Source organism: Salvelinus alpinus, chromosome 26 (genome assembly GCF_045679555.1).
Source record: "Salvelinus alpinus chromosome 26, SLU_Salpinus.1, whole genome shotgun sequence".
NCBI classification, from domain to species: Eukaryota; Metazoa; Chordata; class Actinopteri; order Salmoniformes; family Salmonidae; genus Salvelinus; species Salvelinus alpinus.
In genome coordinates, this window is record NC_092111.1 from 940,718 (window position 1) to 965,008 (window position 24,291).

Consider the following 24,291-nt stretch of genomic DNA (forward strand, 5'->3'; position numbering starts at 1 on the left):
ATTAGTTGATAGATTGATAACATTTATATAATTCTGTTAAAATCCGTCAAGCATACAAAGGGTACGAATTGTGAGAGGAATGTGTAAACGTTATGTTGATTACTTTATGTTGTCGTGGATAAAAGTGTTAATCTGTGATCTACTAAATGCTCTTAATCTATGAGCCTGAGATCGATTGCTCTGGTCTCCACTCAAGTTCACGGAGAATTCGCGGTCTTTTTCTCATTGCACTAAACGTTCCATGAGTAAACATTCCATATCACGCTCTCGTGATTCTTTCTACCCTTTTTCAGGTACGTTATTGATGATTAAAAAGAGTAATTTAAATGTAATAACTTGCTAACATGTCAAGAGTGTTTAAGGTGTGTCTTAGTAACATATTGAGGAAGTTAGTTAAGTTTGCAGAGAGTAATATGAGCCGTGCTCGTTTGCAGCTAGCTTCGTACTGCTAGGTACTGCTACGTAGCTGCCATTTTATGTCGATTGTGAATGTGCTTTAATAAGATATTTTGCGGCATTATTTGTGTAATTGTTTTTCAAACACTTTATTGCCTGTTGATAAATTGAGTTATGGTTTACTGAGTTAAAGCTTTGTGCTTGACAGTTATATTGAAAATAGTATTTGTTTCAGTGATGTACAGTGTATACTGTTATGATTTGAATAAGCCTTGTACCCTACAAACCTATCGTTCCTGTAGATCTGTTGTTCTGTAAAATGTGTTATTTATGTAAAATGATTGCACTAAACGTTCCATGAGTAAACATTCCGTATCACGCTCTCGTGATTCTTTCTACCCTTTTTCATGGGTGTAACATGTACATTGTGGTACGCTCTGTTAACCACTTCAGTAAAATGGGATCATCCTCTTCTGCCCTAAGTTTCAAAATCTGGTATAAATTCCCACTGTCATCCGTGTGGCCTCTAAAGGCTTGTCCCTGTCTTACTACATGCCGCACCGAACTAACAATCTTCATCAAGCAATGCCTTGCGTCCTCCTGCTGTTTACCCCACGCGCTGGATAACTGGACACTGATTGGATTTAGCTGGTGTGCTGTTACAATTACAAAGTGGCGGTGGGTTTGGCAGTTTTGATGTGCTGTGAATTTTTCAATGGCTTTTCTCCAGTTCCTAAATCCTGCACTAATGAAGGAAGCATCTGCTCTTTGGCCAAAAGATGGCTGGCTTGAAAACCCTTGGCTACAGTGAAAACAACACTCCTTTTATTGATGGATTATAATGTAGCCAGGGGAAATCGCGAAACCATCTCTCTTGAAACGTCAACACACTGTTGGCAAGAGTTTGCGGTTCTATAAATTGTGGGTGTGGCTGATATGGTTTTGTGCCATCACTGTGGTAACTGGACAATGCTGTGCCACTGTCCCCTATACTGGTGCTGCTGGCAACAAGGGTGACACTTGGTCCTGCCGTGGCTGTGACACTGTCCTCTGAAGTCTCTCTCCCTGGCTCTTTCCCTTTCACCACCCTAACTGACTCACAGTCTGTCTCCTAGAAAATAAATAAGGTGTTTGCCGTACTCCTAACTACCGGTACCCAAAACTACACAATTAATCACAACAGCAATACCATTGCCGTAAACAAATCTTAGTTTAGTCACCAGTTTAAGTTGAGAGTGGGGGTATCCATGGCATTTTCCAATTATGTCCCTATTTTACAAGTCAAAAAAATTGAGAACCTTTCATAATGTTGCCAAACAAAGACTCAACAAACTTACCTGAGACTCCCTGTCTGCCAATCTGTCCCTGCATATCTGTCCCCAGCTCTGCTGTCTGTGTGCCATCTGTTGCCTGCTCTGCCTAATGACATCATTGTGAAACATTTCCATTAGCATTTCACTTCTTTCTTATGAACATTTTATCAACTAGTCTTTGAGATATTAGGATACTAGAGTTCTTACTATGCGTTTTGGTGTACTGACAAATACTCTGATGTCCGTCTTCTTACTTTTTTCTGCCATTTTTCTACCTGGCTGGCTGGCCTAGCTGCACACACACACATTTACACAACACATGCTGCAACCTTTTGTAATTTTAATAGTTTGTTTCATATTGGCTGGCTTCCAACAATAGCTGAATTTGTAAAGCTAGCGAGCACCAATTCCGTTTCTGTGTGTTTGCTATAATCTTTGCTACCTGGTTAAATAAAGGTGAAATAAAATAAAATAAAAAAAGTTCACTAGCGACAATTTATCTTTTGCAACGAGACCATTATATATATTTAAGACAATGGTAGAAGAGAGTGTAGTTCTGTTCTGTTCAGTTTGGACTTCAGTTTATCGCTAACCTTATCACAGGGACGTCGAAACACTACAGCTGCATGCTGATCTTGGAATAAACTGACAATAGCAAAGATTCCATCTTTGACGACGCCACATAAATGGAATAGGTACTAGCTAGCTTGATAGTTAATGTTTGCTTTAGTTTGCGCGCTAGCTCTGCAAATTCAGCTAGTGTGTGAACCCTGCCAACATAAAAATAAATAAATAACATTGCTATGGACCTGCTGTGGATTGACTGGATTAACCTCACGTCAGTTACGTACATGTCCCTTTCGGACAGTAGATACGAACCCTCTATTACCTTGCCAGCTAAAGAACTGGCAGTGGATCAAACCATTGTGAGGCAAAGGGCGGGGGGGGTCGCAATCTTTTGAAACTTAAAAACGCGCTATTAAGTGTCAATAATCAGCACAAGTGCTTTCATTGCGTATTATTAATATTATTGAAATTACATAGTTATGTTTACAGTGATATATTGGGGGGGACAAATCATATTTTTCCCAAGATGGGGGGGTCGTGTCCCCCCCGTCCCCCCTGGGATTTCCGCCTATGGCTAGGGGCTGTTCTTACGCACGACGCAACCCGAAGTGCTAGGACACAGCCCGTAGCCATGTGGTATATTGGCCATATATCACGAATCCCAGAGGTGCCTTATTGCTATTTATTATAACTGGTTACCAACATAATTAGAGCAGTAAAAAATACACGTTTTGTCATACCCATGGTATACAGTCTGATATACCATGGCTTTCAGCCAATCAGCATTCAGGTCTCGATCCACCCAGTTTATAATTATTTTTAAATCCCCATTTATATTAATTACTGTGGATTAAATATTGTTAAATAAATGAAATTATGTGCTATTCATTCTGTAATATCAAACTACAAAGTCTATGGCCGGGGAGTCATGAGAGTTGGCTAAAGGTACAGTAGAATCTGTTGTGGGTCAAATGGGGGACTAGGGTCAAAGGTTATTATGACACCACCTTCACATTTCCGTCCTAAATGGCACCCTGTTCCCTATGTAGGCTAGTGCACTACTTTTGACCAAGATACATACACTGGTTGGCTGACGTCACGAAAAACATGCGTGCTCATCAATGCCGGAATGCGTGTATCTTGTTATGACTCTAAACCTCAGCTAGCAAGTGCTCATTATGCAAATGTATTTGTTTGCAATTAACATTTAGAGACTAAATATAGTTTACATGTTGTCAACATTCTAAGCGAACCCTGTCTATTTACCCTGTCTATTTTACCCACAGTTACTTGCCAGTGTTGTTGCTAAACAACCAACCCGTCTATATAGCCCCACAGTGGAGGTGTCATAATACCCATAAAACCTAGCGGTCAAACAGGGAGGGAAATGGTTCCAATCGTTTTTCCACCATTAATTTTTCCCATAGGCGATTTTAGAAACACATAAAATAAGGGCTGTGTTTCATGTGGGTTTACCGTGGTGTGACATTTTTATAACCATGTAAAGCTCTCATGGACAAGGTGACTTTTAGCAATACATTTGGCTCTATTTACTCTCAGATTCGAAATTTCTAATTAGCATCAAAGTAGACATGCAAAACTACAAATCCCTGCAAGCTCCTAAACGTCATTTCTAGCTGACACCTTTGCTAACAGGTATTGTGTCAATTTAAAACTTGCACTAAACAGTTCACAGAATTGTCCATTTAAAGAAATGTAGCCAATTTATTAATTACTACATTTAGCTAACATTAGATAGTTAGTCAAGAGATTCTTACCTTTGCCTCGATCAGCATGATCATCGTGGCATTTGAAATTCTTTATGATAGCCACATTAGCAGCTAATTAGCATTTCATTTTGGGGGGGTAAATACAGGCGAATATATTGATAAAAGTCACCTTGTCCTAGAGAGATTTACACAGTTATCAAAATGGTAAGCCTACCTGAAACACAGCCCTTATTTTAAGTGTTTCTAAAATCCACTATGGGAAAAATGTATGGTGGGAAAACGATTGGAACCATTTCCCTGTTTGACTACTAGGTTTTATGGGGATTTTGACTCATTACTGTGGCACTATATAGAGCTCCGGCCAAAAGAAGTGCATTATATTGGAAATAGGGTGCTATTTCGGACACAAGCATAGATATGATGCATTATGATGTGACCGTAGAAATAGAATCACTAGAAAGGATAGAGCCTCTGACCATGGCAATTTGACTGGTAAACTGAACTGTACACCTGACATGATGTTCTGGTGATTCTATTTCTATGCATATGATGCATTATGATGTGACAATGAGTGTTGGGTTAATGGTGCTTTCAAGGCAAGTGATCTTGGTCAAATCATGACTTCCATGGTCTTTAGGTCGGAAAGTTGGAGCTCTAAAAAGATGCCAGAGTTTCCGACTTTATTTAATTTAATTTTTAGTCATTTGTTTGTGATATCCAATTGGTAGTTACGATCTAGTCTCATCGCTGCAACTTCCCAACGGGCTCGGGAGAGGTAAAGGTCGAGTCAGGAGTCCTCCGAAACACGCCAAGCCGCTTCTGACTTGGAAATCCAAGTTGGATGACTGTTGAAAAAAATTTTCCCTGTCGGAGTTAGTTTTTTTCCCCCGGTTGTCTTGAACGCACTGAAGTCGGACGTCAGAGAGTTCCCAGTTGTTTTCAACACGGCTAAAGGCGACACAGTAGGTGACATCCAAACATGACTTTGTGCTGTCTTTCAGGAGTCAGAGGTCAGTGGGAATGACCTCACCCTCATAGACCTGGATGACCCCATCAATGACGGTGATATTATGAAGGAAGACAGGTAAGTGATTTACACTAATGACACATTTGTGACTGGTTACAGGATCACATAGGCCTACAAATACAGATTCTGTAGTAGGTCAAAGGTCCTATGGAGAGGTAGGCCCAGAGCCATGTATTTAGAGAGATGGGACATCTATCTGCATTATGTTGCATTTACATCAATATGTATACATTATATGACACAGTATAATCAAAGATATCCATATGAGAGCTGGCTCCCCATGCGCAATATTGACATTTTAAACATCTATTTTATAATTGACTTATTGGGTAAATGAAAGGCTCAAAGGCGCTAACATGGAGTCCTTTCTAAAAGTTTGCCAAATTCTCTAAATACTGTATATACCTCTGGATAGGCCGAGTCATCTCAGAGTATTGGAACCATATAATTCGAGTGATTCTATTCTAATTCTAGAATGATTCATTCTACTTCTATGATTCTAATTCTATAATTGGAACACATCCTCACACTCACATTATAGCACATTATAGTGACCTTAGAGAGATTCCTTTTTCTGTATCTAGATCTGATAAAGATCACAGAGAGGTTGAGAGACAGACCACGTTGGAAGAGGCTGTTCTAGAGACAGATATCCAAACTCTGTCACTAGAGGCTGAAGGAGAGATTGAGATGCAGGAGGCTGATCTGAAGACAGATGGCACGTCTCAGTCACAGAAGGTTGAAGGAGAGATTGAGTTGGACGATGCTGTTGCCATCCCACCTCAGTCACAGGAGGTTGAAGGAGAGAGTGAGTTGGACGAGGCCGTTGTCATCCCATCTCAGTCACAGGAGGTATGTATTGTGTTTTGTGTTTTAATGACGCATTGAAGATTAAAATGACAAATTAATTTTCAAAGCTTGAGCTAGTAAAGGTCTTCTAATCTAGGAGGCCAAAGGTGAGAGTGAGTTGAAGCAGGTTGATCTGAAGACAGCCACATCAACTCTGACACTGGAGGTCGAAGGAGAGAGTGTGATGCAGGAGAGTGATGATCTACAAACAGCCGGGACATCTCAATCCCAGGAGACTGAACGAGTGGCAAAGGTAAATGCTTCCAGATAACAGTGTGTGTGTACATTTCTGTTTGTGCATGCAGACAGTAGTTCGTAAACAGACATTGCATTAACAGTGCTATGGCGAATTTGATTGAATTCCAGCCTAAGTCTGCTTTCTGTCGTCCCCATCAGGCTGCAGTGGTGACCTTCACTAGCGTGACCCACAAGGCTGCAGCCTCCCAGACCAGCCTCACCCTCAGCAGGGGAAAGAGAAGCTACCCAGACCTACACACCTTTGTGCAGGACATGAAGGATGGGTAAGTTGCTCTTTGGCTTCCCCATGCATCCCCTAGATATGTTCCCTATTAGAGCCTTGGTCAACAATAGTTCAGTATTTAAGGAATAGGGGCCATTTGGGACGCACCCATAGGGACAATCTCAATTGCATACTCTCTTCTCGCCTCCTTCTCAAAACCCATTGGATGAGAAAGCCCTCCCTTTTGACCTTCTCGTCCAATGGGTTTTGAGAAGGAGGTGATGAGTCTCGGACAAATACAAGGGACTCAACTGACCAAATGACCAATCAGGGATGTTTGGATGTGGCCTAGTTCCGTAGAGGTCCATCCATAACGTAATCTAAGAGAATAGAGGTAATGTCATGTAGTTTAATTGTGTACCTTTATTTATTTACTTTTCAGCCATTGGAATCTGCTGAGTGAGAATATGCGTGCCGGGGTGAGTTATAGTCACTTCTAAAGTAGTTCATGTTGGTAAGATGGACCAAACATTCCAAACTCTTATTGGTGGAAATCGTGCAGGACCTTTAATTCAGAGGTTCCCAAACTTTTTCACTCAGGCCCCCCTTTCCAGCATTGGGGAACATCCTGAACCACTGCTTTAATTGACTAGCTTGAGTAAACACATGGTGCAGCAGTGCAGCTCCGTTAACAAACTAACTCTGTATGGTCTTTTAACATTTCAGATGAGCAGACATGAGTTTAGTGCCAGGTGCATGTATATCACAAATTGGGTGATGGAGTCTACATCCACTGTGGTCATTCCCGCCCTTGACCTCACCATGCAGATAGAGTGCTCTGATTCGTCAAGCTCTTCTGGATCAGGAAGTAATGAGGCAAGAGAAGTGACCTCTCTTGGCCGCAGCGTCAGATTCAGCTTTAGTGGAGGACCCAGTAGGCGCACCAGTTCTAGAACCACTTGCAGCACACGAACTCCCACCCCTTTTCCCTCCTCTCACAGGTACTTACCCCTATCATCTTCTCTCATTGGTACCTACCCCTATCCCTTCCTCTCACAGGTACCTACCCCTTTTCCCTCCTCTCACAGGTACCTACCCCTTTTCCCTCCTCTCACAGGTACCTACCCCTTTTCCCTCCTCTCACAGGTACCTACCCCTATCCCCTCCTCTCACAGGTACCTACCCCTATCCCCTCCTCTCACAGGTACTTACCCCTATCCCCTCCTCTCATAGGTACTTACCCCTTTCCCCTCCTCTCATAGGTACTTACCCCTTTCCCCTCCTCTTCTTGTAGGTCTTTCTAAAAACATTATTCCCATGTCCCTTGTTATAAGTACAAATATCCATTCCAGATCCACTTAGTGAGAAATACTACTTAGATACTTCCAAATTCTTGGATCATATTTTGTATTTTGTTACCATGTACTATTCATTTCTGTTGTGCATTCTACAGGTCCATGAACTCTTTGCTGAGTGAGGACGAAGAGCGATATGTCTCCTCACCTGAGGGTGGTGATAGAGAGATGAGACACAGACCCCACTCAGCACCACTGAGATATGTGTTTGGAATCTCTGAGGATTCTGTCTTCAACATGGTCCAGAGCGGCCAGTCGCAGAGTGACATCGTACTGTCGTCCAGTTGGAGTAGACGGGAGAAATACAGACCTGTCAAAAAACCAACGGACACCAGGTTTATGATGGGTATTGTAGTTGGTTATGAACCTTCTCAACTCCAGATTGGCTGAGCTAATGCGAAGTCTCAGTCAGGGAACTCTAGGTCCGCTGTCTGGTAGTATCTTTGCAAGTCAGCAGTTTGCCCAAGAGATGCTAAGCATGGTGTCTGCTAAGATGTATTCCCATGCCATAGAGCATATTGCGCACGGCCACAAGTCTCCCCTTGAGTTAGAGAGGGAGCTTGAGGCCATATTGGGTGGACAGGTTATAGTCATCATCATAGATAGCATCTTCAAGGCTAAAGCCAACGGAGGAAACAAGGGGCGAGCGACCAGCCCCTTTACCTATTTTCTCACTGCCATTTCGGCAGAAGTACAAAGCCTAGTTGTTCAGAGATCGGCTAGTAGACCGTCCACCAGACTGTCCAACAACGACCCACTGCTGAACATTTCCAAGTCAAAGGTCTTAAGATCAGTTCTGCTCAAAATGGCAGAACTCTTTGGTCAAGGTCCAAGTGAAACCTGTCTAGTTCCACTAGTCCAGAGTCAGTCCGACAACTCTATTTGCGACTGGACTCTGAACGCAGGCACCATTCATCCAAGTCAATTTCTGTCCAACAACAGAATGACAGAAGTGTCATCCGATGTTGTGGATCTTGTACTTGAGGTTTTTGGGATAACAGGATTTTTGGACAGCAGGAGCCCGTCAAGGCCACAGAGTGCCTGCTCCTACAACTCAGCTAGTGGAGCAATAGATATGAGAGCTCTTGCTGGGGACTTGGTCAGACAGGTGTCTGTCAAACTCAGACCCTTTGTCTCTGAGAGTCAACTCTCCACCATGTCCATGACAGATCTGTCATCATCTATTTCTGACTCCACCTTGAAGCAGTTGTGTTGTAGCTCTGCTGTTGCTGCAGCAACTGTCTGTCAAGCAATCAAAACGGAGCTCGAGAGCCAGCGACCTACCAACCTGTCAGCCAGAGACCTACTATCGTCTCTGGTAGAGACCATTGAGGACATGGATATCTCTGACGTCCTCCAGGGCCCGTCGGCCATTTTGGAGGAGGCTGCTATGATAAAGCACCCAGAGATGTCCACCTCGATAATATACAGGTCTTTGCTTCTCGACTCATCTCTCGCCTCCTCTAACATGGTCACTGAGAGCATTATCTTCAACAGTCCACGCCCATCAGAGGAGAATGTGAGTATTCAGAAGGTGCTCCCTGCTGATAAAGTTGACATCCTCCATGGTCAACCAGTGGAGGAGTATATCGTCAAAGCTGAGCAATGCATCACTCAGGTCATTCAGGATGCAGCTGTCACATATACTGGCGTGCTGGATAAAACCGACACTTGTGGGAAACTGTCGGAAGTTCTGTCTGTCTGTGTTTCCGCGGAGAATATTGAGGAAGCATCCTCTGATCTATTTGGTGGAATTATTTCCGACCTGCATGAGGTATCTGAGGTCAATAAGGCCTCCATGCGTACGAAATCAGGTCGCAAAATGTTCTGGGTGGAAGTGAGTTCAGGTTCCCAGAAGATTTATACCAAAACCCTGGACAAACTGAGGAAGCTTTTCACCTCTCACCTTCTCACTGAGGGAAAAAATACTCCTGTGCAAATTGAGCTCTATGACACTGGACTACTTGTAACTGAGACCACTGTGGAGGTATCTCCTGTACAGAAGACAGACAGTAATACCTCTTCTATGTCCTCAGCCTCAGCCCACCAGCTCACCCTCGACACCTGCACTAAAGGGGTCATCAAACAGGTGATCTCGGTGCTGAGGTTGGAGACTTCAAAGGAAGACCGCTTCGCTTCCTTTGGGGAGAACACGTCAAATGCGTCCTTCGACTTCAACCAGAAGTTGGACTCGATAATTTCGAAATTGGAGGACCTCAGCATTTCGAGTGACGTGACGTCAGCCGAGATTGCCACGCTCACGCGATCTCGTAGTGCAGCCAGCAGAACCTCTAACATTTCCATGCAGAGCTTTCACAGTGCTGAGTTCCGAGCTAAGGCCAAACAGATTGTGCGTGAGGCCATTCTCAGAGCTGCTAGCGAAGCCAACTGTTCTTTGCCACAGAGCATGCCTAGCATCACCTTCTCACACCATGTGGTTTCTACAACTGAAGATATAGTGAATATGGTCATGCAAGACCTTGAAAGTGTATCCCAGTACACAGTGGAGGACGCAGACTCCTTCCCACTAGGAGAGAAAAAGCTGCAGTCCCAACTCAATCCCAGAGTTGTCTTTGACAACTCATTTTTTGCTGCTCAAATCATGTACCACAGAGTAAAGGATAGACTGAACGTCTTTTTGTCTTTTCCACCCGTGTCAGTCACCACAGCCAAAGATGTGCTGGACTTCACCCCTGTGGAGACACTCAGATGTTCGAAGTCCCCTGACACTGCTCTTGTTAAGGACAGGAGCCGCCCGCCGTCTGTGAGAAGTGAGAAGCCATTTTCAAAAGTCAGTTTGACTAAAAGGTTTAAAGCCCTTGTGTCTTCGAGTGGCTCCTCCACAGACCACCATGTAATTGACACATGCAGTGAGGATGTCAGTCTGCCCACCAGGAGTATGTCAGTTGTGAGCGACACCAGTTTGAAGAGAGCCTCTCCTCTCCATGGTTGTGGATTGAGTGAAAGTTGTGAACCTCTTGTGGCTCTACAAGACGGAACAGTGGCATTCAGCCAAGAAGGCTTTAGCTAAACTGCAATGAAGACACTCAGCTTGATCCTAAATGTGATCAAGTGCAGATTGGCCAACTCTGAGAGTTCATCTGTTGGGAAGAATGCAAGTGAGGAGTGTCTGATAGCCACTAACATGTTAGACTCTCTACTGGAGAGCCTTGACCTGTTGCCTGACATGAGCGCTGCCGATGAGATCACAAGGACAGAATGCCATACCTCTAACGCAATGGACAAGACAGGTTCACAGTCAGCGCTTGTGAGCCAACAAGAAATTAACATATCTGACACCGGTATCATAGTGAAAACTATAATGGACACATTGAAGACAGACGACCCAGAGATGACTTCAGCAGAAGAAAATCTGGATAGGCTTCTGTCAATTGAAGCCCTTCAAGATGCGTCTGGCAACCTGATCGCAAAGGTCCATGGTCTCATTCAGGAGATAACCATAAGACGCCAGCTTCAATCCATGACTGGCCACAGAAGCCTCTCTCAACCAGCGCTGCCAAATCCAGCACTGAGGAAGCTGTCAAAGGACGATGCGTCAGAGCTCGTTTACAGCTTTGCCCACACTTCTGTTAGCAGACTCCTGGGGCAGTGTTTGGGTAGGCCTATGCCACCCACTGCTGACAGGGTTTTGGATCAGGTCATCAAGTTGATGACAGACATGGTGATGGACAGTCTGACTGATCTGTCCAAGTCTGCAATGGAGGGTGGTAAGTGAAAGTACCTCTTTTCATCTGCATAGGACTTCATTGTAACATGATGCTCAATACATTGCGTTTTATGATGTGAACTTTGCTGGTTGTGTCCAAAATGGCACCTTCTTCCATGTTTAGTGCACTACTTTTGACCAGAGCCAGACCCTATGGGCCCTGTTCAAAAGTTGTGCACTATAAAGGGAAGAGAATGCCTTTTGGAACGCAGTGACTGCTTTCCATTGTTGCGTCCTCTTCTCCCAGTTATTGTACCCAGGTCAGTCACACCAGCTTGCTCTTCTTATTTAGACACCAGCAATGCCGCAAGTGACATCACTCATGGCGTTGTGGCTGACCTTAATGCTACTGAGGAATTCCCCGCCAGGGGCCTTAGCCCAGGCTGATGTAAAGGCTGACGGCATGGCCCGCCTTCCCTCTGCCAGAGGGGAAGAGACTAAGAAGAACAGGAAGTGGCGCTTCCTACCCAAAATTGGCAAGATTCCAAAGATCAGGATGAAGGTAGGGGGCTCAGTGTTTGGAGATTACCTCTGTAAGGCAGGGCTGAAATGTACCCTACAGATTCACTAAACTAAACCTGATGTCTCTCAGCATTAGAACAATGCTGTTGTCATTGTCTTTAGGAGGTTGAGTGAGGCCGCTGTAATACAATCCTAATACACATGGGAGAGAGTCAATGGCTGTGTCCCAAATTGCACCCTATTCCCTATATAGTGCACTACTTTTGACCAGAGCACTATGGGCCCTTGTCAAAAGTAGTGCCTTACGTAGCCAATAGGGTGCATTTAGGGATGCATACCATATATTTTACACAGGCTCAGTTGTCCTGATGTGTTTTGTCAACAGCTGTTCAAGACAAAAGGGGAACCGAAGAGCCACCCTGAACAGGATGCGCTGCCTACCAAATGTCTCAGAGAGACTCGTATTTCACAGAGTAAGTGATAAGCATCGATAATGTCATATTGATGTATCACCCTATGGCCAGCTTGTTAAAACACTGACTACAGATACAGGCGGACAGACAGACGGATAGACAGGCAGACAGACAGACAAACACACACGTTCATTTTCTGATTATGAAATATTCTTATCACAGATGCTGAGTGTGAGGTTCCAGAGGTTCCATCCACTTCCCCACCCAAGGAGGACCTGACAACCACACTGGCCCCTGCTCCCCAGGAGTCCCAGTCCCGTAAACGCCCTCTCATAGTCAGGGTGTTACGAGCTATCTCCAGAGCCATCTCCAAACCATTCAGATGAGCTTTTGGGAAGAAGAATTAGCCAAATGCCTGATTTTATTACTATTTTAATCAGAGCCTTTATTTAATAAAACATTACTGCATTGATTTCTGTCTATAGTAGTCTTACTGTTTGTGCAAGATAATGGTAAAGTACTTCAATAGTACCACATAGTCAAACGTATTTATAGTGAAGCACTTCATATATGTTTTATTTTATTTATCCTTCATTTAACTAGGCAAGTCAGTTAAGAACAAATTATTATTTACAATGACGGCCTACCCCGGCAGAACCTGGATGGATAAGATGAACAGAGAACACTTTGTAACACTTTCTATGAAGCCCAAATCTATAATGCATACACTCAAGTTTACTCATCATTGGGAAAGGTAGGCCAAAAGGCCTTTACTTATCATTGGGAAAGGTAGGCCAAACGGTCTTTACTTATCATTGGGAAAGGTAGGCCAAACGGCCTTTACTTATCATTGGGAAAGGTAGGCCAAACGACCTTTACTTATCATTGGGAAAGGTAGGCCAAACGACCTTTACTTATCATTGGGAAAGGTAGGCCAAACGGCCTTTACTCATCATTGGGAAAGGTAGGCCAAACGGCCTTTACTTATCATTGGGAAAGGTAGGCCAAACGACCTTTACTTATCATTGGGAAAGGTAGGCCAAACGGTCTTTACTTATCATTGGGAAAGGTAGGCCAAACGGTCTTTACTTATCATTGGGAAAGGTAGGCCAAACGTCCTTTACTAATCATTGGGAAAGGTAGGCCAAACGTCCTTTACTAATCATTGGGAAAGGTAGGCCAAACGGCCTTTACTCATCATTGGGAAAGGTAGGCCAAACGGTCTTTACTTATCATTGGGAAAGGTAGGCCAAACGGTCTTTACTTATCATTGGGAAAGGTAGGCCAAACGGCCTTTACTCATCATTGGGAAAGGTAGGCCAAACGAAATGAAGACGTTAGCAGGCTAATTTAACTACACACGCGGACACTTTTCGATAGCTAGCTTGTTCGTTGGAAATAGTCAAAAATATATGTCAAAAGTTTGATTAATTACAAAATTATTCATTGTATGGTTAGATATAATTTTTTGTGAAAAAAACAAAAACAAATTGCAACTGCAGTCTAAAACTATAAACTTTGTGAGAAAACCCCAAAATTGTTCCTCAGCTAGAAATGTTACACCCTCTCATGTCGCAATCTTTACCATATCACTGATTTCATGGAGCTCTCCTGCTCATCATTTACTTCACAAAATCCCGCAAACGTGAAAGGGCCAGAAATAAACATTGCGAGATTGTACATATGTGTGAGTCAGAGATTTGAAAGCAGACGCTTTCATCCAAAACGATGTACAGTAATCCGTACATACATTTTACGTTTGGTTGGCCCAGGGAAATTAGAGTTTTTCGAGTTTTTCGAAGCAATTTTTGTATATCTGTCTTTGTAGTACTGTATGTATTCAATCATTTCGAATTGATCACTTCCCACTGGGTACATACATCAATTCAATGTTTATTCAACGTTGGTTCAACGTAATTTAATTGGAATTACATTGATATTGTGTCACAGTGAATTTTATAATCTGCAGTCAATTTAATTATGTTTTCATGTGCCATGATTCTGACATTTTACATATGATCCTCATAGGATTAGGCTACATAATTACAGTGGTGCAGTAAATGTAATCTCAATTCAATACGATGTGCATATACTGTACATATAGCCAATATAGCTATTAAACCCATGTTCAGTGACTGTAATCTGTGACGCAAGTGGCCTAATATGTTTGTGACGTTCCATGTAAACCACGGTATTGTTTAAAACTCGATTCTGATTGGCTTGCAGGTCATTCTACAGTGTAAATTATAAATGAAAACGTGCTTTTATAGCAGTGTTACGGATTCACAATACCGAGCGTGTCTCAAACCGTACCGCGCTTTTATCTACCTAAAGGTATCTTCACGCACGACTGGATAGGCCTTTTGGATACGCTTGTCCAAGGTAAGGATATGCATCAAGCTATAGCTACTTTTAATGTTTTAGTTCCGAATTTAAGTTACTCCAGTCAAGTGATTCATCGTAAAAGTTTGTTGTTTTGACTGAGCAGTCCGATGGCCAATAACATACATAGATTATGCATTAGGCAATGCACAAGTCAGTGATTAGGTCAGAATATAAAGTTGCTACTTCCGTCAACTCAAGTTACTCAATTCAAGTGATTAATTGTAAAATTGAGTTGTTTTGACTGTCAAAACAAATAACTTTGATGGAATATTCAAAATTATAATGGCAATTATGAATCACAAATTCACAACATTACTTGCATTTCAATGATTCATCCAGGCCCAAGACATAAAGTTGCCTGAAAGCTGTGTAACAATCATTCCATTGCTGACCCATAGGATGGTAATCACGTACATGATTGGCTTAATCTAGAATCATGGATACCTTTCATGTGAGTACACACACCATATTTTTTTTTTTTTACATATCTCAGAAGGAAGATACCTCAATATCTGGAAGCACTGTCTCATGTACAATTGTTAATGCTATCTCTGAAATGTCTAACAAAATGTTGACTTGATCGTTTCATCAAGACCCTCTCATCACAAGTTGGAACTAGTGGTCAACATTGGGACAATGCAGCCATAAATAACATGGACCAATATTTTAATGGAGGTAAGCACTACACTTCTGATGGGTTTAAAGATTGTATTACATTATCTAAAAGTGAGAAAGTAAACCCCAGCTGTTATTCTTTTCACAGGGAAGGACAATCCCCATTATGCCATGAATGTTTCATTGCTGAACAACCATAGATATGTTTCCTCTAATTTGTTTCCCGTTCCTCCAACAGTGAGCAAGACCTGCCAGCAGAGCTCACTGGAGCAGGGAGACATCCCATCATCCTTTTGGCACCTGACAAAGTACACTTTTTTTCTTCTAAATAACACTATAGTAACATCTTCTGCACAAAGTTCCATTCCTAATAAGATTGGTGTTAAGTGAGAAAGAATTCTAAAGATGGTCCAATGGGCATGGTCTGAAGCATCTCGTCATCTCAGTATGTTGAACCACCTGATTTCTTGCAGGCTTGAGATTCAGATCCTGCTGAACGATGTTAAGCAGTCGATTAACCACATGCAGGGGACGCTGAACACCATGCAGGGGCAGTGTATTGAGTTGCAGACTGCCTTGTCTAAGGTAGTGTCAGATGAGTCTCAGATACAGAAGAATAAGTCTATGATGGTATGGTGATAATGATTGAGATGGTGATTATAATAATGATGACTAGCGGTACCCCACCCTACGGGCAGTAAATCATTGGATCTGATTAATTCAATTCAATGCAATTCAATCTTTGAGGACTGCAACCATAGAAATACAATTTATTTACACTAATAATAAGCTATTGTCAACTTCCCGTCTATGCTTATCTTGCTCATTGCTCACTGTCAATGGCTCACTGTTACCCTATGTGTGCAACTATTATTGATTTCTCACAGAAAAATAATTTGGTTTCAAATGTACCTGGGGCCATGTAAATAATTGTTAGGCTACTCATTTTGAATCCACCGGTGGCAACTTGTGTGACCATAAAAGTCTGTGTGCGATTGGGCACAGTAAAATTATTTGGTTCTACATTATAGAAGGCCCTTCAAGTCGGAACTAGGAAATTCTGACATTTCTGACTCGCTAACTCGTTATGGAATGATGATTTCTCCCACTTGTGAAGTATCAGAATCAACCAGTAGGAAGATCTACACTGATAACTTACATTCATTTTAACTCTGAGGTTCCAAGTTTCCGATTGCATGTTAATGCGTCAATAATTGCCATGGTAATTTTGAATGTTCAGTCAGTGAGCATTATGGGTAATTATCCTACATACTTACATCAAATACTTTATGATAGCATCATCTCCTGTGGTAACAGTGCCATTCCAAACACAATAAATGTGAAAATTAACAAAGATACAAAATATTGCTAAAGTGAAGAAAATCAGCTCAAAATTGTAGGAGGAAATGCCCCTGCAGCAGGGAGGCTTACGGTATTATAATATATTGTAGATAACATTAATATAATTTGTGTATTTACAGTATCGTACACATACAAATGAAAGTATATGCTAGGGATTGATCTACACTGAGTGAACAAAACATTAAGAACACCTTCCTATTGAGTTGCCCTCCCCCTTGGTGGTGGACCATTGTTGATACTCAGGGAAAACTGTTGAGCGGGAAAAACCCAACAGCATGGCAGTTCTTGACACAAACCGGTGTACCTGGCACCTACTACCATACTCTGTTCAAAGGGACTTAAATCTTTGGTCTTGCCCATTCACCCTCTGAATGACACACATACACAATCCATGTCTCAATTGTCTAAAAATCAATCTTTAACCTGCCTCCTCCCCTTCATCTACACTGAGAAGAAGATTTAACAATTAACATCAATAAGGGATTATAGCTTTCACCTGATTAGTCTATGTCACGGAAAGAGAAGGTGTTCTTAATGTTTAATACACTCAGTGTATGTGTCAATGATGTTATAGATTCCAAGTGGTTGATTTTTTAGGGAATGACTATATTCTCTATATTATACCTGCAGATCATCACAGCAGCCGAAGTTGCTGTGCAGAGGGAGGAGATCCCCCGAGCATCAGGCCTCATCCCGTCACAGAGGGAGGGTATCCTCCAAACAGTCAGTGTCCCTGCACAGACGGAGGGGATCCTCCACAGCATCCTGCAGAGGGAGATCTCCAGCATGTCCTCATCCCGTCACAGAGGGAGGGGATTCTTCCCAGCATCTTCTATCACTGCGCAGAAGAAGAAGATCCTCAGAGCATCAGGCCTCATCCTTGCACAAAAGGAGTTGATCCTCCTGATGGCCAGTGTCACTGCGCAGAGGAAGGGAATCGTCCCAATGGCCAGCGTCCCTGCGCACAGGGAGGGGATTGTCCCAAAGGCTAGTGTCTCTGCTGAGAGGAATGGGATCCTCCAAACAGCCAGTATACCTGCACAGAGGGAGGGGGTTCTCCCAGCAGCTAGCATCACTGTGCAGAGGGAGGAGATCCTCCGAGCATCAGGTCTCATCCCGTCACAGAGGGAGGGTATCCTCCAAACAGTCAGTGTCCCTGCACAGACGGAGGGTATCCTCCCAACAGCCAGTGTCCCTGCACAGAGGGAGGGGATCCTCCAAACAGCCAGTGTCCCTGTACAGAGGGAGGGGATTCTCTCAGCAGCTAGCATCACTGCACAGAGGGAGGAGATCCTCCGAGCATCAGGCCTCATCCCGTCACAGAGGGAGGGTATCCTCCAAACAACCAGTGTCCCTGCACAGAGGGAGGGGATCCTCCAAACAGCCAGTGTCCCTGCACAGAGGGAGGGGGTTCTCTCAGCACCTAGCATCATTGCGCAGAGGGAGGAGATGTTCCGAGCATCAGGCCTCATCCCGTCACAGAGGGAAGGGATTCTTCCAGCATCTTCTATCACTGCGCAGAAGAAGAAGATCCTCAGAGCATCAGGCCTCATCCCTGCACAAAAGGAGTTGATCCTCCTGATGGCCAGTGTCACTGCGCAGAGGAAGGGAATCGTCCCAATGGCCAGCGTCCCTGCGCACAGGGAGGGGATTGTCCCAAAGGCAAGTGTCTCTGCTGACAGGGAGGGGATCCTCCAAACAGCCAGTGTCCCTGTACAGAGGGAGGGGGTTCTCTCAAAGGCAAGTGTCTCTGCTGAGAGGGAGGGGATCCTCCAAACAGCCAGTGTACCTGCACAGAGGGAGGGGGTTCTCCCAGCAGCTAGCATCACTGTGCAGAGGGAGGAGATCCTCCGAGCATCAGGCCTCATCCCTGCACAGAGGGAGGGGATCCTCCAAACAGCCAGTGTCCCTGTACAGAGGGAGGGGATTCTCTCAGCACCTAGCATCACTGCGCAGAGGGAGGAGATCCTCCGAGCATCAGGCCTCATCCCTGCACAGAGGGAGTTGATCCTCCTGAAGGCCAGCGTCCCTGCGCACAGGGAGTGGATTGTCCCAAAGGCTAGTGTCCCTGCAGAGAGGGAGGAGATCTTCCTCACAACCAGTGTCCCTGTGAAGAATGGACACAATCATCCACAACCACCTCCCATCATCCCCATGGTGGCACCACTGTGGAAATGGGATGGTGGAGCGTGTACTCCACCTGTGGATTTCTATTCCAAGAGAAGAGGTCACTTAAACTTACCTAATTAGTAAAGAAATTACCATTGTGATAGTGTGAGAATTAGCTGTTATAATTTAAATGTATGGCTCATGTGAGTGTATATCTGTAATACTTTCATGCATTTTCTACATAAAACAGGTTTAGCTCCATTTTACTTTGACATTTTAGTCATTTAGCAGACGCTCTTATCCAGAGCGACTTACAGTAGTGAGTGTATACATTTTCATACTCCAGTGAATCTCTCCAGGATTTCGCATGGATTTTTTTGATATTTGAGGATAAATATGCTAGATTTTGCAGCAACAATTATGACATTTTGCATAGCAATATGCAATTGTTTTGTCCAATTAGTTGCAAAAATGCGCTGACAAGGGAAAAAACTGTGTTGACGTGTGGCTTGATTGAACCATATTATGCAGTAAATGTGCGGTGATTGGTTGAAATTGCGAGCCCTCTTTTTGTACTGTGGTAATGGGTCAGTTCTATGCGATAATATTGTGATGATGTGACTATTTTATGCAGAAATAGTTTGGTGATTGGTCAAATTTGTAAGCCCTCTCATAATATGCGCTGAATTGTTGATTTTGCAACCAAAACAATGCGATCACAGAGTCCTGGAGTAACCTCCCAGTAATCCCTGTGACTGCGTGTAGGTTAAGATTGGGTTGTAACAGAGTATCAGAGCCAGACGTTTCTACCTGTCAGCTAGTAATTGTTCTGTATGGTGACATGAGCAGAGTGGCCTGACTTCTCCCACTTATTACAGATGTCCGACTTAGATATGTTGAGCATCCTGCAATGATGTCCATCACCAAGCCGGAACACTCCGAGGCCAACCCTCAGTGCCAGACTGGCAGCCGGCCGGTGGCTGAGCCCGAGACCCCTGCTGTTCACAATAACAGTGGAGGCTGGCTCAGCTGGGTTTTTGGGAGTGGAAGAGCTAATAAGAAGGAGGTTCATCTACCTGAGGACAAAGACAGATCTGTAAGGAACTGGTTCTTAACACTATATTCTATGTAGAGACAATTGAGTGGATTAAAAAAAAAACTATTGTGGCTTGCTTCACATTGCTAATATCTTCTTCCTCAGATTGTCTGGGATCCAACTCTGCACAGAGGGGTTAACAAAACTGAGCCCAAGGCTGAGGTACACACTTAAATTCAATGAAATTAAAAACAGTGAACAACCATTGTATTTCAACTGTGATAATATTACTAACAATTTGGAAAATGTGTTGATGTGTTTTAAAGAACAAGTGTGTACCACCACCTCCACCGATGGGGACATATGGATATCAGGGGAACACTGGCAGTGTCCCCAAAGGAGCGAATCCTTACTCTATGAAAGCAGGTGAATATTGCTTTAGAATACATGTGGTTTAACCAAGACTGTGTCAGCCGATCATAGATGTCCCTGGTGGTCTCCTGCTAACAGCTTTCCCACTACCAGCAGGTCTATGGGGCAGCAGATACCCTACAATACATTACAATGATGAGACCAACTCAAAGCCTCCAAGCCATGGGCCTGGACTGCTTCCTAGACAGCTCTCTGGCTTGCTCCCTCCTTCACACGTTGACCTCATGGCACCAATGGTTGTGCCACCTGACACTCTACCCTACTGAGGTATGACTCTGGAAAATCCTTCCAAATTGTATCCATTCATCATTAACTGAGATTTTTCTTTAACATAGCAAGTGGCTGAAATAGCAAGCATGTTAACTATTTCTTATTTTTGTCCAACAGGCCATTTGCCCAGAGTGGATTTGCCATACATAGATTTTTTCAGCATTAAAAATCTTCAGCATAAAAAAGTATTAAAAGATGATCTTTTAATTAAATCTCTCCTTTGTGTCCTCATGTTCACATTAATTTGATGTGTTCTATCATCCTTTACAATGCTTATTGCTTCTGCATTGCTTTACAGACAAGTATATATTATACACATATATTTTATTTTAGACATTACAAAAACATATTTTTGTGCATTTTGGATTTCCTACATTTACTTACTGTACAGACAAGTATATTTTATACATATATATTTTTTTTAACTACATTTTTTTATATATTCCATAGACAGAAAGAAATATATTTAGATGCATTTTGAATTCCTAAATGTCAATATTTTATTTTCTGTGTCACGTGTTTATGCCCATTTATGTACCTCCTGTGTATGTTACCCTTCCAATGAGCTTATCATATAAACTACAACGCAAAAAGTATGGTTTACTTCACTTTTAATCATGTTAGCACAGGTAACAGCCGTTTACAGTCTTTCTTTAGTTTTTCATTCTTACTCTTCCCAATTCAATTAAACTATATTTCTTTATTTCCCATGGGCTTCACCAGAGTACCCTCTAGTGGCTGGAATACAACTGTATTAAGCCCCTTACAACACCCCCCTGCAAAAACGAAATGTTGTCCCAGTTGCAGCCTAGTATCTGTCTTGTTTTGCACACTTTGTACAAAATAATAAAATGCAGTACTACAGGATATTTCTTAACGTAGCTCTTTATTAGCTAGCTATAACTGGCATGTTCACGTATCGCCAACCAGCATCAAACTGACCATGACCTAACCATTTGGGTATAATATGGCGTTAAAATGCATCCAATTATAATTCAGTATGTTTACACATATGGATATTACAGTATCCAAACTGATATGCCATTTTTAGTTGTTTTTTTTAAACAGCGGGACACCACCCTCACCTTCGACCAGCTGGTGGACCTGTCCATTCGGCTGGATAACCTGCTGGCTACCCAAAGACGTCCAGACCTCTGCGACGCAGAGGTCACACTGCCGGTCAGTGCCGGGTTTGTTCCTCTGGGGGTCGAGGCAGCAGGCAGGGCACTCTGGCGTCACCCCAGGTGAGCCGGCACCATTCTCACCCAGAGCCCTCTGTTGCACACATGTTTTTGTATGTTACTTTTCCTGAGTTTTCCCCGCATTCCCAGCATAAAGCGCTCGTCGATTCAGGCGCGGCGGGGAATTTTATAGACAGATAATTTGCCCATAGTTTAGGGATCCCCATTGTTCCAGTGTCTATGCCCTTCCCAGTTCACGCCTTAGTCGACCATTATGGTCAGGGTTGATTAGGGAGGCCACCGTTTCCGCTCAGTCTCTTCCTCATTGACTCTCTTGCGTTTCCCGTGGTACTAGATCTACCCTGGTTAGCCTGTCATGACCCCACTGTTTCATGGCAACGGAGGGCTCTCACGGGGTCGCGAGAGTACTCGGGGAGGTGTCTAGGGGTTTCCGTTGGTGCTACTACAGTGGAAACTCCAGACCAGGTCTCCACCGTGCGCATTCCCCCCGAATATTCCGATTTGGCTCTCGCCTTCTCCAAAAAGAAGGCGACTCAATTACCACCCCATCGTCGTAGGGATTGTGCGATAAATCTCCTGGTAGACGCTGCACTTCCCAGGAGTCACGTGTATCCACTGTCACAGGCGGAGACGGCGGCTATGGAAACATTTGTCTCCGAATATCTGCATCAGGGGTACATTTGGTCCTCCACTTGACCTGCCTCCTCAAGTTTCTTTTTTGTGAAGAAGAAGGAGGGAGGTCTGCGCCCGTGTATTGCCTATCGAGCCCTAAACCAGATCACTGTGAAGTACAGTTACCCGCTACCTCATAGTCTACCCTCGTCAGGCCACCCGGGGATTTTGAGGACAGTGCGGGGTCTTAGGGGGAAGTACTGGTGGCCCACCTTAGTTAAGGACGTGCGAGTCTATGTTTCCTCCTGTTCGGTGTGCGCCCAGAGCAAGGCTCCTAGGCACTTGCCTAGAGGGAAGTTACTACCCCTCCCCGTTCCACAACGGCCGTGGTCTCATCTATCGGTGGATTTCCTCACTGATCTTCCCCCGTCTCAGGGAAACACGGCGATCCTGGTCGTTGTGGATCGGTTCTCTAAGTCCTGCCGTCTTATCCCGTTGCCCGGTCTCCCTACGGCCCTACCGACTGCGGAAGCTCTGAGCACCCACGTCTTCCGGCACTACGGGGTGCCCGAGGACATCGTTTCTGATCGGGGTCCCCAGTTCACATCCCGAGTGTGGAAGGCGTTTATGGAACGTCTGGGGGTCTCGGTCAGCCTGACCTCGGGGTATCACCCGGAGAGTAATGGGCAGGTGGAGAGAGTGAACCAGGAGGTGGGTAGGTTCTGCGGTCGTTTTGCCAGGACCGGCCAGGGGAGTGGGCGAGATACGTCCCCTGGGCTGAAATGGCCCAGAACTCACTCCGCCACTCCTCCACCAACATGTCACCGTTTCAGTGCGTGTTGGGCTACCAGCCGGTCCTGGCACCGTGGCATCAGAGCTAGACCGAGGCTCCAGGGGTGGAGGAGTGGGTGCAGCGCTCTAAGGAGACCTGGAGGGCCGTCCAGGAATCACTAAGACAGGCGAGTGGACTGCAGAAGAGGAGCACTGACCGTCACCGCAGTGAGGCCGCGGGGGACAGGGTCTGGCTCTCGACCCGAAACCTGCCCCTCCGCCTGCCCTGCCGGAAGCTGGGTCCGCAGTGTGTGGGGCCATTCAAAGTCCTGAGGAGGATAAACGAGGTGTGTTATCGATTACTACTTCCTTCGTATTATCGTATTAACCCCTCGTTTCATGTGTCTCTCCTCAGGCCGGTGGTAGCTGGTCCCCTGCAGGACGGTGAGGTTCCAGAGGTCCCTCCGCCCCTTCTGGACATCGAGGGGTCCCCGGCGTACACGATACGGGCCATTCTGGACTCAAGATGCCGGGTGAGGGGCCTGCAGTACTTCGTGGACTGGGAGGGGTACGGGCCGGAGGAGAGGTGCTGGGTCCCGGTGGGGGACATATTGGATCCATCTATGCTGAGGGAATTCCATCGCCTCCATTCGGATCGCCCAGCGCCTCGCCCTCTGGGTCGTCCTCGAGGCCGGTGTCGGCGGGGGGGGGTACTGTCACGAATATCACCGAAGGTGGCTCCTCTTCCCGTTTCGGGTGGCGCTCGGCGGTCGTCGTCGCCGGTCTACTAGCTGCTACCGATCCCTTTTTCCCTTTTTGTTTTGTTGGGTCTAATTGGTTTCACCTGTTCCTTGTTTGGGGTTTTGGGTTGGGGTTATTTAAGTTCAGTTAGCCCGCCTGTAACGCTCGTCTTCCTCCTCGGACGAGGAGGAGCAAGGATCGGACCAAAGCGCAGCGTGGGTTGAATACATATTTTTAATAAATATAATTGAAGACGAAAAACACACTTGACAAAATACAAAACAATAAACGACGTGAACGAACGAAAACAGTACCGTGTGGCGAACAAACACAGACACGGCAACAATCACCCACAAACAAACAGTGAGAACAGCCTACCTAAATATGATTCCCAATCAGAGGAAACGTAAAACACCTGCCCCTGATTGAGAACCATTTCAGGCTAGAAACAACCCTA

General features: G+C 44.5%; 4 protein-coding genes across 4 annotated transcripts; all 4 read left to right on the forward strand.

Moving 5' to 3' along the window:
* Positions 1 to 4,978: 4,978 nt before the first annotated feature.
* On the forward strand, positions 4,979 to 8,090 carry LOC139554405 (serine-rich adhesin for platelets-like). The gene is made up of 7 exons (XM_071367152.1): positions 4,979 to 5,090; positions 5,618 to 5,885; positions 5,980 to 6,135; positions 6,279 to 6,403; positions 6,785 to 6,821; positions 7,069 to 7,343; positions 7,796 to 8,090. The coding sequence occupies exons 1-7, from the start codon at positions 5,077 to 5,079 to the stop codon at positions 8,085 to 8,087; spliced, it is 1,167 nt and encodes a 388-aa protein (XP_071223253.1). The 5' UTR covers positions 4,979 to 5,076; the 3' UTR covers positions 8,088 to 8,090.
* Positions 8,091 to 8,166: 76 nt separating this feature from the next.
* LOC139554401 (uncharacterized) lies at positions 8,167 to 12,771 on the forward strand. Its single transcript, XM_071367148.1, has 3 exons — positions 8,167 to 11,926; positions 12,272 to 12,359; positions 12,522 to 12,771. Exon 1 carries the CDS (start codon positions 8,167 to 8,169, stop codon positions 10,726 to 10,728), a length of 2,562 nt encoding a protein of 853 aa, XP_071223249.1. The 3' UTR covers positions 10,729 to 11,926; positions 12,272 to 12,359; positions 12,522 to 12,771.
* On the forward strand, positions 11,726 to 20,720 carry LOC139555379 (uncharacterized). The gene is made up of 11 exons (XM_071369134.1): positions 11,726 to 11,926; positions 12,272 to 12,359; positions 12,522 to 12,617; positions 15,538 to 15,607; positions 15,773 to 15,929; positions 17,292 to 18,888; positions 19,649 to 19,866; positions 19,972 to 20,028; positions 20,133 to 20,232; positions 20,332 to 20,505; positions 20,626 to 20,720. The coding sequence occupies exons 1-10, from the start codon at positions 11,726 to 11,728 to the stop codon at positions 20,502 to 20,504; spliced, it is 2,757 nt and encodes a 918-aa protein (XP_071225235.1). The 3' UTR covers position 20,505; positions 20,626 to 20,720.
* A 405-nt stretch (positions 20,721 to 21,125) lies between these two features.
* LOC139555381 (chromo domain-containing protein cec-1-like) lies at positions 21,126 to 23,984 on the forward strand. The gene is made up of 3 exons (XM_071369135.1): positions 21,126 to 21,137; positions 21,577 to 21,752; positions 23,509 to 23,984. Exons 1-3 carry the CDS (start codon positions 21,126 to 21,128, stop codon positions 23,882 to 23,884), a joined length of 564 nt encoding a protein of 187 aa, XP_071225236.1. The 3' UTR covers positions 23,885 to 23,984.
* The last annotated feature ends 307 nt before the right edge of the window (positions 23,985 to 24,291 follow it).